At 39.8% G+C, this 20,675-nt stretch overlaps 1 protein-coding gene across 7 annotated transcripts in view; it reads left to right on the forward strand.

Annotated features, from left to right (window-relative positions):
- Positions 1-20,675, forward strand: part of SLC4A7 (solute carrier family 4 member 7) — a 111,777-nt gene that overhangs the window by 77,046 nt on the left and 14,056 nt on the right. For 5 of the 7 annotated variants that reach the window (XM_064496826.1, XM_064496822.1, XM_064496820.1 and 2 more), the window contains 10 exons: positions 899-1,073; positions 5,144-5,277; positions 6,296-6,541; positions 8,357-8,462; positions 10,708-10,869; positions 11,264-11,377; positions 13,771-13,932; positions 14,110-14,361; positions 18,022-18,090; positions 19,451-19,624. In XM_064496826.1, the coding sequence (XP_064352896.1) occupies positions 899-1,073; positions 5,144-5,277; positions 6,296-6,541; positions 8,357-8,462; positions 10,708-10,869; positions 11,264-11,377; positions 13,771-13,932; positions 14,110-14,361; positions 18,022-18,090; positions 19,451-19,624 (1,594 nt within the window). The remainder of the gene's footprint in view (positions 1-898; positions 1,074-5,143; positions 5,278-6,295; positions 6,542-8,356; positions 8,463-10,707; positions 10,870-11,263; positions 11,378-13,770; positions 13,933-14,109; positions 14,362-18,021; positions 18,091-19,450; positions 19,625-20,675) is intronic. The other 2 variants (XM_064496824.1, XM_064496825.1) reach the window with 2 other exon arrangements.

Genomic DNA, 20,675 nt, shown 5'->3' on the forward strand with positions numbered 1-20,675 from the left:
TATTTTATGAGTCACAAAATCTTTCTGAATTACTGATTTGTCATTGGTATTCACTGAGTACCTGCTCTTTCCCGGGCAGTGTTCTAGATGCTGGAGATAACAGTAGTGAGCAAGGGAAAGTCCCTGCCCCTCACAGAGCCTGTCTTTCAGTGCAATGCTTTGAAGTTAGATGTATCCAAAAGTTTGATTTAAAAAACCCTGTAATGATAAGGCTTTGATGTGCAAATACAGATTTCAAATTTATTAATTAAAACCTCTTAGTTTTATTAAAATGCACACCAGTTTGACTGATGCAGTAAATTACATACGCGAAATAGGTTTTAATCTTGGACCAGAAATATTCATGTGCTTGAAATACTAATTTTAAAACCAATTAAAATTATTGAATTCACTGCTGAGTGCGCCTAAGCATAGCATGCTATATTCATATAAGAGGGCATTTGAGGACTTACGGTTTATATTATAATTGTATTCCTGGTATTTCTGACAGTTGTCTTTAAGATTTATAATGTAGATAATAATTGATAGAATTGTTTACGTACATTTTCGTGAATGGGCTGTTAAGTTTTGTTTATTTTGATTGTACATTTCCTTGCACATTTGTGTTCGAAATTACGTTTACTCATATAAAATCATTTGCCTGCAGTTTTTTCAGTATATAGTCTGTAAGATACAGATGTTTGTGTTGCTTTTAACTTAATGAGATTTACCTTTCCACTACGAGTGGATTAGATTAAATGAGTGTATCTTCTATAATTTATACCATTATTTACATAGAATATTAATTTTTGTTGGCAAAACACTAGACACCAGCGGTTTTATGTAGCCCATAGTTTTAGTGTGAACCTGCCAGAATCCTCTAGTGTACAGTTTGACGAGTTTCATCTCACCTATTTAGGCTTTTTGGTGGTTTGATACTTGACATCAAAAGGAAAGCACCTTTTTTCTTGAGTGACTTCAAGGATGCATTAAGTCTGCAGTGCCTGGCCTCGATTCTTTTCCTATACTGTGCCTGTATGTCTCCTGTAATCACTTTTGGAGGGCTGCTTGGAGAAGCTACAGAAGGCAGAATAGTGAGTACAAAGATTGGTAGTGGCCAGGCGCTTAGCTCTTCAGAGGCAAGTGTCTGTGTGCATTTGTCTCGCTCTGCATTCTTTTATTCCAAGAATCCACCCCCAGCATGATTAACCTGTCCCAAAGCAGACTTCCCCCGAAGCTAATTGCTATGGGAAACATGGGGAAGCCATGTGAACAGGAGAAGATGCACAGTTGAGGTAAAAAAAAAAAAAAAAAAAAGAAAAAAAAGAAAAAAGAAAGAAAGAAAGAAAAAAAGTTTGCTATGGCTTGCTGGATGAATGGTTTTATAAACTGAGTAAAAACTTGTATTATCTTTGGGGGAGGGGGAGGACGGACCATGTGAACCGATTGTGGGTGGGTCATGGGAGGGAGAACGTATCAGTGGGACGACTTTGTACCCTTTCAGGTGGCACAGTATTGTCAGAGCCGTGTCATTGACATTAACTCAGCAGCCCTGGCAGGCCCACCGGGCTGGACTTTTGGAAGAGGGGAGCGTAATTGTGGACAAATGGTGGATTTCTGAAGTGGTGTTTACCCTAATTGTGCTGTAACTAAATTTGTGTGAAAGTTGCGAAAGCATTAATTGGAAGATAGAACTGAAAACGGCATCCGTATTGTGATATGACTAAAATGAAATTTTAATGTTTATTTCTTCTTGGTGGTTCTGCATTAGGGCCTGGGGGAGGCGTAATCACAGAACAGAGTCTCCAGTGCTTTGTAAAATTTGGAGGCTTTTTTGTTGTTTTTTATACGCATTTTAATGGCATTTAAATGAGATGATTTGTGATTCTCAAGTGTATTTTGTTTAATGATGTTTACTCTTTGTAGAAATTTTATTTTTATTGTTTAATGACATTGACTCTTTGTAGAGAATTTATTTCTATTGTTTAATGATATTGACTCTTAGTAGAAAATTTACTTTTCAAAACCAGCCAAATCTAGGTAGTAACCATTGTTCAAATAAAGTATTTCGTAAGCTGAACATGAGATAAACTGACACCTGAAATTTCCTTTCAACTCACTTTATTTTTGATTATTGAGATTCTTTTGCCTTAGTCTGTCATCCTCGTATCGATGATACGTGCTTTTAGTAAGTTGCTTTAAGTGCTGTCCCGTGTTGTACCTGTGACTCTGCTGGTCCCTGAGGAGATGTGCCTTACCTGTTACCACCGTGTGAATACTTCTTTCCTCTTGGGCTGTCACTCACTGCCCGTCTCATCCTGCTGGTTAATGCCACGTGCACCAGCAGAGCTTTACATACTGGAGGAACATTAGACAAGGGCTAGACACGGGCTTGTGTCTTCCATCCTCATGGTCCTAACCTAAGAGGAAAAGGTGAGATAGTATACATGCAGTCACGGTGTCTGGGGCCACGCACGAGTGAGAGAAAGGAAGAGCTGTAGGAGTTGAAATAATAGATGTAGAAAAATCAGAAGCATTGTGGAGGGAGGTGATATGGAGGGGATGTGTTTCTTTTCAGATGCTTTATTGGAACTTGAGCAGAAATGGCGGCATTAGGAGGTGCCACCTGTAGACTGGTAAGGAGGAAATACAAAGATTGGAAATGTTCCGTGGACCAGTGAGGGTTGAAACTGAGAATAGAGGAGGTTTGAACAAGGGAGATAGTTCATTGGGAGAAAAGGAAAGGACAGAAGTGGGAAGTTGCCCCCATTCATGGAACGGAAGAAAGATGAGAATAAGGAGGAAAATGGTCTAGCAGATTAGACCTGGGCGCAGGCAGAGGTCAGAAAGAGGAGTCAGGGTGATGTCATTTTGCAAAAACCAGGACAGAGGTTTAGAGGAGCAAGGTGTACTCAGTGCCGGGCCCCTGATGGGTAAAGGTGGGTTAGGGGAGGCAGTGCAGTGCGGCTGCGGTTCCTTTGCGGAAAGACATGTTTCAGTTTGAGAATGAACATAGAAACAGTTTAAAAACTGGGGAAAAATAGATCTGGGTAAAGGAACTAGTAAATGTGGCCATAAAGGGTTGGGGAAGTGGTCAAAGGAAGGTCTTCGTCTGTCACTTTTCTGCTTTTTCAACACAGCACCAGGGAGGGAAACCACAATTGTGCCCCCTTCTCTCCGCCCCGCCTCGTTAACGTTTCTCTACTTGCCATCTCCTTATTTTTCTTCTCAAGTTTTTGCATTCTCTTTTTAGTTGCCATTTAGACATTTTTGTCCCCTTTGATTGGAGCTCTGCCTAAATTCATTTCTAAATATCCATATGGTAAGTGAACTAAGGATTTTATTAATAGCAGTGTCTTCTAAGACAAACCGTTGTTAGTCGGTGGGCAAGAAAGTAAATTTATCTCATACAATTTAATAAATATATTGTTAACAAGGACCCCTCTTCATTTTGCCAAAAGTCAGGTTTGGACGTGGGTTTGATCCTCTATTTTGAGGCGGGTGGTAATTAGGTTGATTTATTTCTTTATTTTTGGAGGAGGTACTGGGGATTGAACCTAGGACCCTGTGCATGCTAAGCATGCACTCTACCACGTGAGCTATATCCTCCCCCCAGGTTTGATCCTCTTTTAATACTAATAGGTCAGGATCCGCTTACTACACACAATTTTCATGTTGTGGTTTTGATTTTGGAAGATGCTGTGTTTACCGATGATGAGAACTGCTCCCATTTACTGAGTGCGTTCCACGTGCCAGCCAGCGTGCTCGCTGGGAGTTTCCTGGAGCACTGCTTCCTTAGGTCCTCCTGGCTGTCAGCACCCCCACTGACCAGTGAGCGAAGCTGGCTGCACAAGTGTGAGATGCGGCCGAGGCTGTGCGCCCAGTGGGGACCAGTCTTCCACAGCAGCCCTGCTCGGGGCCTGCTGTCCGCTGCCTCCCGGTTCCAGGAGGGAGTTTCGCACAGGCTTCACTTCCTTGCCTTTGCTGGTCGGAGGCTCTTCCTGTCTTAGCCGTGCTTTCCCAGGGACCTCGATGTGTGCCAGCCGGCAAACCTGTCTTTCCTTTCCTTTCCGATCCCCTCCCCTCTCTGTCTTGTGGCGTAACCTGTAGGCCTTACCCACCAGTGACCTAATCAGTTAGAATGTAATGTTGGTTAAACAAAATCAGTCTTCTAGCTTTGATGTGAGATTTCTCCGAGTCTTTCATTTTGTCTCTTTCTTACCAAACTTAATAATATTTCCTCATTTATGGTTGCCATGAATTTTTTAACGAGATTTAAAGACATCTATTTATCTATATTAAGCATTTTATTTTTGATATTTATTGGTTAAGGCTGTCAGATTAGATTAATTTCTTCAAAGTGTGGGGAAATTGCATTTTTGAAATCAATTTGAGAGCGATAGGATCTCGTGCTAGGTTTTTTTCTCATATGTATGTATTTGTTGAAGTCTAGTCAGTTTACAATGTTGTGTCCATTTCTGGTGCACAGCACAGTGCTTCAGTCATTCAGGCACATACATATATTCGTTTTCATGTTCTCATTCACCATAAGTTACCTCAAGACACTGAATGTAGTTCCCTGTGCTATACAGTATGAACTTGTTTATCTATTTTATATATGTTAGTATCTGCAAATCTCAAACTCCCAATTTCTCTCTTCCCACCCCCTTCCCCTCTTATGCTCCTTTTTAATTTATCTGTTTGAAGGAGTGTTTTTTTGTAGCACACCACATCAAGTATTTAATGTTTTTTATTTTCTTAAATGAACTATTTCAGACATGTAAAAAAGTTCAAAATAACGTATGCCTCTTTTTACTCACCACAGGCTTAAGAAATAAAATGTATAAATCAGGTTGGAGCCTCTCTGTCCCTCTTCCACTTACCCCTCCCCACTGCCTCCCACAGCACTGAGTATTAAATCAGGGTTGACTGTAAAAATTCACCTTTAAAATGACTAAAAGAAAACAAGTTTCCCTATGTATTTAAGTATATTTATCATTTTACATATTTATAATTTAGATGTGAGACGCAAAGTTGTGTTCGCTTTATGTTTTTAACTACTTGATCAATGTTTTTATTTTCCAGATGTCTAATGTGTGTTACAGTGGGTTAGAGACGTGTTTATGATGCATTACTTTTATTCGTTTCTTTTTTCCTTAAACAGAGTGCAATAGAGTCTCTTTTTGGAGCATCGTTAACTGGGATTGCCTATTCGCTGTTTGCTGGGCAACCTCTAACAATATTGGGGAGCACAGGTCCTGTTTTAGTGTTTGAAAAAATTTTATTTAAGTTCTGCAGGTATGTAATAATGATCTCCTTGTCACATGTGTTTGCTTACGTGTATAGTTACACATTGTTGTTTATTAACGTTACTTAAAAGTGCATTATTTATTTAATAGCCGGAAAAGAGGATCTGATCAGTGTACACATTTTCAATATTTCTGGGCTGCTGTGTGGTCAGGCCTGCCCTGGCCCTGCTGTCAGCCCTGCCCTAGTCACCTTGAGTGTAAAATCAAAGGACCTGACTGCTGATAAGCAAATCACTTGAGGGGCAGTAAAAACCCCTTGTGTTAGCAAATTTCAACCCAGTAAGAAGGTGTTAATCTCAGTTGTTCCTTAGATGCTATGTTGGTCCCAGAAGGGAAGTTTAGGAAGCGGTGCGTGTCAAGCAGCAGCCAGAAGGTCGTGTCGGTTTCCCCAGGGTTGGGGGCTGCTCGCAGTGTGGGACTCAGGGCAGTCACCGCAGCGAGGAGCCGCGGAGTCGGACGGGGCAGGGCTGTTCCTTCCGTGAGACAGATGCAGTTGAGAACTTTAGCCTGAAACAGCCCGATGATCCTAAATGTGTGAGTCCTCTAACTCCTCCCGTTGGGATCCTTTCTTCACCGAACACGCTGATTGTGACTCTGACCTGGCACAATACGCAGATGAACAGAGAATGCAGTGGCTCGAAGCGTTTTAGGCTCCGTGGTGGTGATTTCCTGTTCAAGGCTGAACTGGAAAATAAAGTCACTGCCTGTGGTGATGCTGGTGGTAAAGGCACGGCCGGTGGGGCAGGTCACCATGTTGACATGGGGACATCTGGGTCCACTTGTTCCGTGGGCTCCTCATCTGTCATTTTCTGCTGATAACTGATTGCTAAAGTGAGGTCTTTGTTTTTGAACAATTTATTGCTTAGTAGATTTTTCACTGTAAATCTCATACAGAAGTAAAATATAACCATGAAGTCTACTAACAGGAAGCTCGTTACGAAAATTTTAAGTACCAGCACCATTTGGCAGTGTATGCTGATCATGTCCACCTTTCTCTCTCTAAACAGAGATTATCACCTTTCCTATCTGTCCCTGAGAACCAGTATCGGTCTGTGGACTTCTTTCCTGTGCATCGTTTTGGTTGCGACAGATGCGAGCAGCCTTGTGTGTTACATCACCCGCTTCACAGAGGAGGCGTTCGCAGCCCTCATTTGCATCATATTCATCTACGAGGCTTTAGAGAAGCTCTTTCATTTAGGAGAAATATATGCATTTAATATGAACAACAATTTAGATGAACTGACCAGCTACTCGTAAGTGTTTCTGTCTTCCCTAACGTTAAAGTGTGTTTTTCACGGAGATACCTGAGCAAAAGAAAATAGATTTGTTTTGCAGTGTGATGCTCGCCGTGTACCTGGCTCTGACTACCCAGTCAGCCACACGGAGGTTGACTTCTCTGTTACAGATGAGACGCTATCAGAGCACTCACTGGACATAAATCCAGTCGAATTCAGTCATTTTTATTCACCAAAACAAACTATTTAAGTACGCGTATTTTTGGTCTTACGTTTGAATCGGATTAGCCAATTTAAATTCAGTTGTTCGGCTGCTAACCACCATATATTTATATATTCCTCATGTTTTGCCTTTTCATTCACATTTTGGAAGCCTGGTCATTTTTATTGGGAGTTATTTCAGAGTAGAATATCAGGACACTGTTGTACGCTGTTCAGTGCGTTGTTTTCTTTGTGATGAAAAAAGCATAAAATGAAAATAGTTTAAGAGCCTCGAATAAAATAGGATTTGAAGAGTAATTATAATGGTTACAAAGGGTTGGCAAATACATTTAAACATCAAAAAGGTTATTAAAGTTAGACATGTCTGGGTAGATGGCTGTATTTGCTGTCTTTAGCATGCCTGGTGTAAACCTGATCCTGCGTTTGAATAACCTCCGTGGTGAAATGTGGTTATCAAAACCCCCCTTCCACCACGTAACCGCGAGTCCCTGGACCCTCCCCTCCCTTCCTGCTTCTCCTCCTTCCTTTCCTTGCCTTCCTCGCACGCTCTCAACTTTGATGTACAGAGCAGGGAGGGATAGGAAACACTGACCTATTTGAAAATACAGTGCCACCTTGATGCCAGGTCTGTCTTGTATTATCTCCTTTGCTCTTAAACTAGTTAATTTTTTGTCTTCTCTCTTTCCCTGCACCTTTGACTTTTAAGAAGCATGGTTTTTATAGCTAGTGCCAGGCAGTTAGAGCAGTGTTTCCTTCTGATTAGCTGAGTGATTACATGGATGTTCTGTGAGCCCCGCAGGCACTGTGTTAGGAGTGCCACGTGGTTCATGTGATAGCATTAGTCATTGATATCAGATCCCCACTTGGGTACGAAGAAACGGAGGCTTGTAAGGTCAAGCGGCTGCTAAATGACAGAGCCTCGGTTGAATCCGAAGTCCAGCCTCCTGTCTTTTCTCAAACAGCTCGTAATTCAATTGAGGATATCCCTCTTTGTTTCTTCTTTTCATTTTTCAAATCCACATTTAGAGATTTCTTTGCTTATATGTGCGTTTCTAGCTCTTTTGTGCAGGTGAGATGGTTCTGGATGTGAACTGAACTCCGAGTGCCTCGACTCTTCTAGTCCTGTCCTGAAAAACTAGGCTTTACTTATTGCTTTAAGAATGAACCTTAGGATGAGCATGTGTAGACAGGGCTAGACTTAATTGAGTATAACTCATGGTGGGAACCAGTGCGTGTCGTGTGTGTGCGGACAGGGGTGTGGCAGCGGCTTCTTTGGTCCTAAGTGGGAAAGATTTAGTGGACACTGACCTTGTTAAACGTGGTGGTGTCTTCTCCGATTTTTTTTTTTTTTAAAAGTACTCCCCCAAGGGATATATTTAACCAGCTTCGTTAAGTAAAACATTTTATCGATGTTTCTGTTAGTTTTGTTTTATTTATAGAAGCCAGACTTTATTCCATTCCATTGTTTTCTGCTGTGTTTTCACTTTTTAGCCTCCATGCTTTGCAAAGTGGAACATAAGTTAGAAGCTACCACACTGTGTGATGGATTTAATAAAGTATAAACATTTTAATGCAGAATTGTTAAAACTTTATCCAATTCTCATTTCTCAGATGTGTCTGTGTGGAGCCTTCTAACCCTGGCAATGAAACTCTGAAGGTGTGGGAGGAGAGGAACATCACGGCACGCGACATTCCCTGGGGGAACCTCACCGTCTCTGTGAGTACAGAGGAAGGGGAGGGGCAGGCAGTCGTCTACTTCTCTGGCTTTTCTGGAGCAAACCTACATTTCCTTCCTGATGGATGGATATAGTATGTTTTCAGAATACGGTGTTGTGTGGACCAGACAGGAGCTACCACATGTTTGTTTACTGTGTACTAAAATGTATAGGCTGAAAAGAGTGAAGCTGGTAAGGAGATCAAGATGGACTATATTTGACTTCCAAGATGTAATTATTAAAGAGATGCAAATACGCTTCTGGTTTCTTTCTTTCTTTCTTTTTTTTGTCAGGGGAGGTAATTAGATTTGTTTGTTTATTTTTAGAGGAGGTCCATGGGAATTGAACCCAGGACCTCATGCATGCTAAGCATGTGCTCTACCACTTGAGCTGTACCCTCCCCTCCTCAGCTTTTGATTTCTAATTCCACTTAGATTGACAAGTTCGGAGGCCTGTGGTTGCAGGTACTGGAGTTGACAGTTCCCTCTTGTCCTGCCCTCTGTTTCCCGGCCCGTCTGCTCCGTGACCCGCTCACTTGGAAGATCGTGAATGCTTAGATTGAACCTGTTTACCTCCTAGAGACTAGTCTGACTTAAGCCCTGAAGGAAAGAAAGGAAAAAGGAAAAACAGACAACGAGCACCTGCTGTGTGCCGAGCACTGTTACATAGATATTTTTGTTTCCCTTTGGGAAGTGTCCTCCTGGCCCTAGATACCTGTTTTGGACACTTCCCAGGTTGAGATTTAGAAGTAAAGATGCCCAGTGATGCTGGCAGTGTCAGTTAAAACCAAGTCCCCCGAGCTTCTCTGGTGCTTTTTGTATCGTCTCAGTAATCGTAGGTCATTCTTTTCTCTCCCAGAGTGACAGTTAGCTCCTAAATATAAAATTGGAGGGGTAGCATCTGAAATTTTAATGATAATTTACGCCTGCGCTATCCAGGGAAGTCGTTGCGGGCCATGTGTGTCTATTTAACTGTAACTAAACAAAGTTAATTAAAAGTTCGGTTTCTCGGTTGCACTAGCCACGCCCCCAGTGTTCAGCCCCCTCTGGTGACGAAGCTGGGCGGCTGCACCGGGCAGCGCAGGTGCAGGACGTTTCATCGCCGCGGACGGCCCTGGGGCAGTGCGGGTTTAAGGCACTGTGTGTCGGTGATCTCAGCTTACAGTAACGCGTCACTGTTTTATATTGAAAAACTCATTTTTTGTTATGGAAGAGGTGGAGTTCATAGGGATGCTCAAGTGAAAGTGATTTGTTAAAAAAAAAAAAGCTCATCTCATGAAGAACAGGATGTCTTAGTAATATTTTATACAGATCTGTTCAGTATGTTTTCTTGATACCGTACATCAGGGTCATGTTAGGTTTTTGTGTAGCTGTAGTTGATATTTCCACAATGCGTGTTGTAAAGTGTAGGATTTCTAGTCTCAGCATATAGAGATTGAGAGTAATGGAAACTGACTCTTTTTCTTCTACTGGACCTGAGTTGTTCTGCTTTTAAAATGAATCTCATTAGAATATATAAAAAAGGACTTTAGTTGCACGTGCCTTTGTTAATCTCTGGTTTCCTTTCAGTTATTTGTCCCCCTAAAGGAAAATCAAGGCAATATATTTCTATAATTGCATTATATTATGCTGTATTATTGATTTTATTATTGATTTTGTTAGTAGAAATACTATTTCAGTGGTCACGTTACTGCTCAGAGTCCCCATGCTTTAATCTCTTTAAAAAGTCAGAAAAAAAGTCAGAAAAGCCAAATGCAGTTTCTTATTACTGATTTGAATGTAGTGTGATAACCATCTCTCATTCAGGATTGTAAAAAGGCAGAGTCTGTCTTTTTCTGTCTGTTGCTTTTGTTTTAAGCAGCTTGTTCAGAAGTAAAGACAGTAAAATTGTTGACCAAGAATGCGAACCAATTATTTGGGACTTAATCCTGAATATTTCTCTGAAGGAAATAAGGAGTTGAAGGAAAGACGTACATGATGTAGTAACTTGAAAAATACTGTATCTCAGTTCAGTGTTTAAGATGCACATATTTCTCAAACCGTGACCTCTCTGAACTCAGGATGGGTCTTAAAATTGATGGTGTGTTAACGTTGACCGGGGAGTGCTTTTCTTCTAAGTGAAACATAAAACAGTGGTGTGTCTCATGACCGGTAGCATCTTAAGAGTCAGTGAAGTTCCTTGTAAGTTACCGACTGTCTGAGAATCCCCTTCAGCCCCCGTTTTTCTGTTTTTTCCCCTTTTTTTCAGGAGTGTAAAACCTTTCACGGTACATTCGTAGGGTCAGCTTGCAGTCTCCACGGACCTTATATTCCAGACGTGCTGTTCTGGTGTGTCATCTTATTTTTCACAACATTTTTTCTGTCTTCATTCCTCAAGCAATTTAAGACCAAGCGCTATTTTCCTACCAAGGTAACCGGGGTGTAATTTTCAAGTTCTGGTCATAGTCATGTTTTTCATTTTCATTTCCTTGCTTTATTTCAAAACAAGAAGATACTGTTTGAGGTTAGTGCTTTGTGTCAAGTAGCTGTAAAGAAATTATTCATAGTGCAAAATGGGTGTTACACGTCCATGCTAACAGTAGGAAGACGGCAGTATCATGAGAGATGGGAGGGTAGTTGTGAAATGTGTTTTCTTATCTTTCGCAAAGAACACTAATTATAAGCGTATTTCACTGATACATTATTACTAATGAAAACCCTCATTCATGCTTTCTAGTGGCCTGTGTTAATCTGTGAAAGGTATTAGTCATTTAGAAAGGACACAGTGTCTCTGTGTTTATGCTAACACAATCCCTTTAACGTAGGTGCGATCGACAATCAGTGACTTTGCTGTGTTTCTCACCATAGTCATCATGGTTGCAATTGACTACCTTGTAGGAGTTCCATCTCCTAAACTTCATGTTCCAGAGAAATTCGAGGTAAGGACGGAGACACTCGGCTGTTTATTACTTGGGGATATCGAACTACTTTAAAGTGAGACTGCCTCTTAAGTAGTTCTTTCTAAAATACACGTAGTCTCTCTGAGGAGCTGATGTTTTGAAAAGAAAAATTGTATGTATGTCTCACGTGTAAATAATTTCTGGAAGGTTGGTGTATCTGGCAGTAATTGGAAAGCTTTGTGTAACATTTTCCAGCAGAAACAAGAGAAAATCAAATTATTTCCAAAAGAAAAATGATACTTAATTTGCGCATCCATGAACATTTTGATTTCATTAGACTATAGTTCTTTTGTATACAATATACCATGTGCATAATATACCATCTGATAATTATTTTCCCTTCTAAGTTGGAGATGGTAGCTCTTAAATAGTTACTGGATATTTTTAATAGTCAGGTATTGTGTCTCTGCTTATATTTACATTTAACAGATCTTATGACTTCTTTTGGAACCAGAAGATTTAAAGGGGATTCAAAATAAGGAATATAATAAAGATAGATTTAGTCTTTTCTCTCTCACTAGCATTAAAAAATAACATTATTTTAAAAACCAGTAGCCTCCAAAGTAGAGTACATGGGTGGAAAATGAGCCACTGAAAATTATTTAGATCTATTTATATTTTTACTTAAAAATAAAAAAAATTAAGCTTTACAATATTTACTATATGGCTTTTACTATCTGGGTAATCATTAGTAACATAACACATAAATAAGTATGGAGCCATTGGGTATATATTTTTTTTGCTGCTAAGAGAATATAATAAAAAAAAAAGCTTGGAGACCTTGTTTAAAAGCATAGATATTGAGCCACTAAAGATTTTAGGCCATTAAGACGTGACTGTATCAAAGTCATTCTATTTTTACCAAGTCTTACAAATAGGTGAATTACATTGATGTGCAATATAAATTACATTGATGTGGTTTCCTGTAACCCTGGTCCCATTTCTTTATTCTGGTTTCTAAATGTATTCTTGTTCGTTTATTTATCTAGCTTTCAAGTGGCAAACTGATTTCAAGGGGCAGAAAGTACACTTGGGGACAGGAATTAAGGAGAAGTTAAGAATACACGCATTGCATGGATAAAACCCTTTTATTCATGTGCAGTATTACTTATGAAGCAGTTTAATGTATGTGAGTGTGGCAATAGTGTACTTACCTGACTCTGAAAACAGTAAACTTCCCTTTTGTATTGGCACATGATTTCATGAAGAAAAAAGACTTAATATGACATGCATGACTGCTTGCATGTCAGCATATCCAGGATCCTCCAAGGATGCTAAACTCTCTTGTGATCTTTTAAGCTGTTTTATTATAAAACAGATTTTATGTTACAGCATTGAACTGTATTAGTATCTGATGAAGTGCCAGGTCTTTGGCAAGTCAGTGGTTTGGAAAAGTAGCATACTGGGGCCTGCTTCTGAGTTCACTGACCCGCCAAGATCACTAGTCTGTGGGCTCCGTAAAGCAGTTTAGTTTAGGAGTTGATCTGGCAGGTCAATTGATTTCACTTTGTATGAAATAGGTAGAATCACGTTGAAATGACACTCTTTCACTTCTCTGTTCTGCCTGACACACCTCCCCAGATACAATGCCTTTAAACAACAACCCTTTTATGCTCATTATTCTGACAGTTGGGATGAGGTTTAGCTGGGCAGGGGTCTGGTCTCTTGGTTTGGGATCTCTGATGTGGCTGCAGTCTTTGTTGCCTCGACGGGTCAGTGGGGGCCCATTCACGTGTCTGGGATGTCAGTCCAGGGGCCAGTTGCCTGCCATCCCTGTCTCAGCACGATGTATCTCTTCCTCAGGAAAAGCTCATCCAGGCTCCCACAGGGTTTCCAGGGGGATAAGGAGCAGCAGCAAGGTCCCTTGAGGTCAGGACTCAGAAATCACACAGTAACAAGTACTCTTTTAATGTTCCGACTACCTGGTTTTTGCTGTAAAACTCCTATATATCCTATTTCCTCCCCTGCCTCTTCGGAGCAGTCCCTCAGAGCGATCTGAGAGGCTGTCCTCCCGGGCTGAGGCCTCAGAGGTGTCCGCCGAATAAAACGTAACTCTCAAAAAAAAAAAAAAAATCACAGTGTCACTTAGGCCTTGTTCTCTGGTTAAACCGTAAGGTTATCCAGGTTCACGGGAGGGAAGTAGACTCCACCTCCAGACGGAAGGATGGCTAAGACGCATGGACGAGGGACAGAAGAATTCCCCTGACCGCTTCGCAGATGGTTCACAATGTATCCCAAGGCTTAATCCAGCTCTCCCCGATCCCTTGGCGTTTCTTGGAGCAGACCACGTCTGTGCTGCGGACATTCTGTGCAGTAGGAGGAGGAGCCTTTCCCTTTCTTTCTTTTAACCTTTTGATTTTTTTTTTAAACAGCCTACTGATCCCAATAGGGGCTGGATCATAAGCCCGTTGGGAGAGAACCCTTGGTGGACCTTGTTAATAGCTGCTATTCCCGCCCTGCTTTGTACCATTCTCATCTTTATGGATCAGCAAATCACAGCTGTAATCATCAACAGAAAGGAGCACAAATTGAAGGTAACTTAACATTTGTGTCTCAAGTATTGTGATTTCTTCAAGTTGGAGGTGTTTTCATAGTTACAACGTAACAGATGTGCGGTGAAACTTAATTTCTTCTCTTTATACGTAGCATAGACTTTGAACCTAAAAGAACGATGTAGACTGACGAACTTTCATGTCGATTTCCGCTTTCAGAAAGGAGCCGGCTACCACCTTGATTTGCTCATGGTTGGCGTGATGCTGGGAGTGTGCTCTGTCATGGGACTTCCGTGGTTTGTGGCTGCAACGGTCTTGTCGATAAGTCACGTCAACAGCTTAAAAGTTGAATCTGAATGTTCTGCTCCAGGGGAACAACCCAAGTTTTTGGGGATTCGCGAGCAGCGGGTTACAGGGCTGATGATTTTTATTCTAATGGGCCTGTCTGTGTTCATGACTTCAGTACTCAAGGTAAAACGTCTTTATTGCAACGCTTTTAAATCTTTTTTTTGTCATAAAATTTATGCTTGGCTGTATGAAAATGAAACTTTTAAAAATCTAAAATTTGTTTCATTTCCTAGAATTTACTTGGAAAATATTATTTTGAAACGGTGGTTAGTATAGCAGGGATTTCGGTGTTAGAGTGTCTCCTTTTTAAAAATAATGGAAGGGACAGCATTAAAGACTGTAGAGTTTGGAAAGAGTTAATCCATGGCTTAGTTATCATCTAAAAGAGGAATATACCTGGAGGGTTGTATCAGCATATTAGAGGAAGCAGTATTGAAATATGGATGAAACAGTTATTTGACCAAAATGTAAAAAAATAATATTGCTGTTCATTGAATTCATTCATTCTTCCTGACAAACTAAATGAAACATAAGTACTGGCACTCATTAGAAAAACAAAACCAGCTAATGTTATAAATGAAGCATGTAAGAAATTATACTTTATGTTAAACATCTTTTGGTCACAACTGATTTTTGCTGTACAATTCCTGCTGAATCTTGTGATTAAAAAAAAAAGCCCAAACACTAACCATAGCAAACGCAGCTGAGTATCTAATGTGAAATTTTCTATGCATCTTGAAAGAGCTCAACTCTTTTTTTTTCTTGGTTTATTAGTTGTTTTTGTCGTAAAGAAAATTATTAAGCAAAAAGTTGTAAACTATTTATAAATTAGAGTACAAACGTGGAGTATGTATATTTCTGTTATACATTAATTTAAAAAATTGTACTTAGTTCTCAAATTCTTTGGTTTCTTTTCGTGGAACTAATTATTTGACCAAATACTCATTGAGTACTTTATTAACTACTGGGGAAACAATAATAAATAGAACACATTAGTGTCTACTTTGAAGAGCTTGACAATCTGACTGGTGAAGCTAACAGGCAAATGGATGGGCAGTGACTGCTCAGTGGGGAGCATGTTGCCAGAAGTGCCTGGGACCAGAGGGGAAATGTTTCGTGTAGTCTTACGGGGATGCTGTCCCTTACTGACGAGGGTTGCCCTTTAACATTTTTAAGTGGTCTTTACATTTTTAAAGTATTAGTTGCATACGGGTAGAAAAATTCAGGTAGCCTATCAAGCAAGCCCTAAAATGCAAAGTTGGTCTTGTTTCTCTCATTTTTCAAACACAACTCTCCAGAGGTTAGCTTTTGTTTTTTACTTCTTTGTTTTTGAGGTTATTTCAGTACTTAACACCATTACAGTTCTACATACTTTTATAATTTTCTTTTTCACTTTAGTATCTTTAGACTGAGTCTCTTTACCTGAGACAGCGATTCTTCAGGTCTAGTCCAAGCACTCGGGGTGGGGGGTGTCCCTGTCGCTCTGTCCGGGGTCTGCTGGATCTTTCCTCTTCCGGCTATATAACCGTGTGAGGCTGACTCGTCTCCCTGTGCTTTGGCAGAACAGCGCATTGCAGCAGATTGAAGGCAGATGCAGATGTGAGAATTCAGTTGTCTTCTGTTAAGCCCCCACGAAAGGGATTTACAGAAATACAGAACTGCGCTCATTTCACTTAACTTCATGTTCTTTGGAAATGATAGTTCTCCAATAAAAATAGGTTCTTTATATTAACTTGTAATGGGTTTTTTATTTGAAATAAATTTAAAAATAACTTTAAAATTTTTCTTTAAATTTCGAATATGGTGTATAGCTCTTTTCCATATACCTGTCTACCTAGCTCTCTATATATCAATATGTATCTATGTCTATATCTATATATAGAATCCACATAAGTATTTGGGGGACAAGTCCTCAGTACATTTTTGGAGTATAAAGGAGTCCTGAGACCAAAAAGCTTGAGAGCCTCTGACCTAAGGTTATGTCTTTCATGAGGATTTAGCCCAACATCCCAGTCTCCCTTTCATCACCTGCCTTTTACTGGCTGTGTTTTCAGTTTTATTATTATCATAAAGATTACCAGCACCTACATGTGGTGCTTTTTCTGTAAGTTAAATTATAAACATGTAAACCCTCTGGGAACGCAGAATCAGTGTTAGGATGCTGCAGATACTTGCTGAGGACTCAGCGGGGTGAGATCAGCTGGCGTGGAGGCAGAAATACACCTTCGTTCCCTAGGCTCCCGCTGTGTGAAGAACCGAGCCTCAAGATCCAATAAGGTTCCTTAATACCTACTTAAGAAAAGTGCATATACTTTTTTCTCGTATTTCTCTTGTACTGCTAAAGGAATTCCTTGAGTAACTTTCTCGTGCGTGGTACCGTAATTAGTAAACTTTCAGAGTTCTTACGTGTTTCAACATCATCCTCACATTTGATGGATGGTCGGATACCCATTTCAATGTTCAAATTTGTTTTCCTTTGAGTCTCAAAGTCACTGTTGCCTAGAGAATCAGCGGTCTTGTAATAAGAGGTCTGCTGTCTGTTTGGCTTTTGTATCTTCAGAGGCATTTGTTTTTCCTTTCTAGAAGCCACCAAAATGTGCTTTCTACTCCTGCTGTTTTGAAATTTCACAAGGGTATTTAGGTAGTCAGGGACTTTGAATTTACGCTGCTTGTCTCCCTGCGGGTCATGTGTGCCTTCACCTGCGGGCATGTTCTTCAGTCATTTATTTCGTCTTCTCTATTTTCTCTTAGATATTTGTTCAGCTTCAGTTAGACGGACGTTAGTCCTGCTGGATGTGTTGCGTTTCTCTCCTTTACTCTTTCTCGCTGTCAGTCTCGCCCATTTTCCTTATCGTTATATTGATCTCGTTAGTCTTACCAAAATCATTTTAACAAAATTCTTTTTAATTATTTGGGTTACTATATCTTTAATTTCAGGGAGGGTTTTTTTTTTTTTCATTCTGATTTTTCATCTTTCCTAGTATTCTGAAGTTGCTTTATGGCTAAAATATTTTCTTGAGATTCCCTGAAGGATATTTATTAGATTTTTGACATGTTTACTTCCCTTCCAAGGCCCTCAGTAAGGACATACTAGGTTGTTTAGCAGAGTGAGTGTGACTGATTCTCCTGTGTGGCTGTTATGTCTTTTTCCTTCGAGCTCCCTCCCTTGGGGGAGAGCTGATGGTGGCGTGTGAGTCAGCGAATGGGCCCTGTAGCTAGCTTTTCTGTGGAATGCCTGGGAACGGTAGGCAGTTTAGGGTCCCCTAACTGCCAGAGTAATAAGGACTTCCCTTTGGGGACAGTGTTTAATTATTACACGTATTCAGTAAGTGGTGCCCTGTAGCGCTCACTGCGGGGATCGTGACACTAATAACAGCGGACACTTTCTGAGTGGTCGATACATACCGTGTGCTTTTCTGAGTCTTCCATGCATTTGACATTTTTTAATCTTCAAGGCAATCTGATACTGAAACTGAAGCACAGAGAGGTTAAAGCTTAGTAGGAGGGTAACTGGGTTTTTAAACCAGACAGTCTGATTGTAGCGCCCAGGCTCTTAACCACTGGACAGATGCCCTTCTGAGGAAGGAACAATGTAGAAGATGAATGATTTTCAAGGAGGTTGTTGTTCACTAGTATGTTTCTTATTTATAGAAAAGTTTGGTCTCTTCATTGAGAGATCTTGTACCTCTGTCTCCATAGGCACTCTGACCAAGTTTTTATGTATTTTTTACTATGAAATTGTTTTAGTAGCATGGATTCTAACTGCGGTCATTTTACCTACAGTTTATTCCAATGCCTGTTCTGTACGGCGTTTTCCTTTATATGGGCGTTTCCTCATTAAAAGGAATCCAGGCAAGTCTTAAATATTTAATGATTTTGCAGGAAAATTTTAATATTTTATATTTGCAAAGATTGTTTTTGTATTGATTTATTCTGTACTCACGTATTTTGGGGGCAGGTGAACTATGACTTCAGATCCACATTTTTAAAGTAATTATTGCTTACTGCACACCCCTCCCCCCCCCGAGAATGAGATCATGACCTGATATGTCCTTACCTATTTTTAATTGAAGCTACTGAAAGGTAACTATTAATAAAGACTAGTATAGTGAGAGGGAGGATCAAAAGGTTTGGAACGGACACAAATGACACGTTTGTGACACGTTAGAACAGCAATTTGAGTTGCTTAAAAAGAAAACGTACATAAACTCGTTTTCTGTAACAATGGTACTACCGGCCGTTTGGTGCAACACAGTTTAAAAAGTCTAGTGCGGAAATGACTTTCTGTGATCCTCCAAACAACCTTGGGAAACAGGAAAGGAGGAAATACTGATTTTGTTCATCATGAAACAAACAAAAACTAAGTTTTTAACCAAGTAAGCAATGGAGCCAGACTAGTATCCAGTGTCTTAACTAATCTGGTTTGTATTATTTATAGTGTTTCTTGGGAAACAGCCTGATAGGACTTATGAAGACTTCTCCAAATCCAGCCTTAAGGGCGGCTCCTTGGGCGGAGCAGGGGCCCCATGCCCGCCTCCAGGCAGAAGCGTGTTGTGTCCAGTTGCCAGCTAGTGGCGGCGAGGCCTCTCAGAGGCAACGTCTTTATTTTTTAAATGCCACAGTTCGGGGTCTGCTCTCCACTGGCCAAGAAATGATCTCATTAACTCACTTGATTGTTTAACAACAATTCTGTGAGGTACTGAGGGCCGATCTTACGCCACATATAAATGACGAAATTAAAGCTCAAAAAGGCTAAGAAATGGACTCATAGTTTTCCTTTTCAACGGGTGAAAAATTGATCATTGTTACCTCAGGTTATTGTCATAAATTTGTAATGTTAGATTTAGAAAGAACCTTAGGAGAGTGTTACTCTTTTATTTTACACACTAGAAAACAAGTTAAAAGGGATTAAATGATTTGTGCGGTTGGTTATAGCGGAGAAATTTATCTAAATATTTTAATCCCCCAGATCAAAGCACTTTGACTTTTTTTCTGACGAATGAATTAGTCATTCAAATGGTTGTCTTGATTTTTTTTTTTCCCCTCCTTGGATCAAGATGTTGTATGCTGAAACATTATCCTGTGCTGTCATAACATAGTTACAGGTTAAATCACAGAAACCTACAGTAGAATATAATTTCTTTTCCTAAGTAGCAGAATTCAGGTCTTCGTTAAAAAACTTTTCTTGTTTTGTTTTACACTCAAAACATAGTTTTTTGACCGTATAAAACTGTTTGGGATGCCTGCTAAGCACCAGCCCGATTTGATATACCTCCGCTACGTGCCTCTGTGGAAGGTCCACGTCTTCACAGTCATGCAGCTCACCTGCCTGGTCCTCCTGTGGGTGATAAAGGCTTCAGCTGCCGCAGTGGTTTTTCCTATGATGGTAAGGTGTTTTTTGTTTTGTTTTTTTCTTCTTTTCAGACTTTCATTTTGGTGTGTTTTGATAGTAATTATCTTACTAATGTTTCTAATTGACATTGAGAAAAGGAATAGCCCATTTTAAGTGCCTCAGGTGTTTTGAAATGTGAGTCAGCCCTTTCTGGCTATGAAACCAATCATTCTGAGAATTGCTTGTCATTTTCTAAATTTTGGTTTGTTTTGATGTTTAGTCCTTGGACTATAGAATGCTGTTTTGTATTTTTACACAACTCCAGCATTTAGGATATCTGTGGAACAAATATGATAGTCAAATGTAAAAAGGAAAGCAACCAGAACAAATGGTTCTTTAATAGGGTATTTCAGTCCATCTTTTTCATAAACGAATAGATCTAGAAGGTAAAACGTAATAAAGATTGTAGGTGATATTAGTAAGAGTCAATGTAATTCATTAAGTTACCACATTACAAAATTGCATTTTGCAAATAGGGACTGTTTGTCCTTTTATAAATATTATATAAAACTTGGTTATGTACATGGCCACAAACAAAATCTTTAAAAATTGAAAAGCTGTGAATTTATATAGGTAATATTCCCTGATCACAAATAAATTAAATTACATACGAATACTGAAAAGTCACTAAAAAATCTTGCATGCAGAAATTAAATTCTGAAATAAGCCTTGGGTGGAAAATTGAATTAAAAAAAACATTGTGGAGGAATTGAAATGAATAACTTCTAATCTATGAGCAGAGAAGTTATGCTCAGAGGAAAATGTATACCCTTCATTGCCCTCATTCAAGAAGACTTCAAATAAATGTAACCAAATTGCTTATTTGTAAAGCTAAATAATGGATAAACTCCTAAGTGAAGAAGAAGATGGGAGACCAGAATATACAAGGCTAAGAAAGAGAAAAGATGTCTAACCACAGCTATGGGAGAGGGTCATGGGTTTTAAAGTGGTACGTGAATCTACAGCGATGAATATGAACACCTAGAGGAGAGGTCAACAAACTTGTATGTAAAGGGTCATATAGTAAATATTTTTGGCTTTGTAG

The sequence above is a fragment of the Camelus dromedarius genome, chromosome 17 (assembly GCF_036321535.1).
Source record: "Camelus dromedarius isolate mCamDro1 chromosome 17, mCamDro1.pat, whole genome shotgun sequence".
In the NCBI taxonomy this organism is placed as follows: Eukaryota; Metazoa; Chordata; class Mammalia; order Artiodactyla; family Camelidae; genus Camelus; species Camelus dromedarius.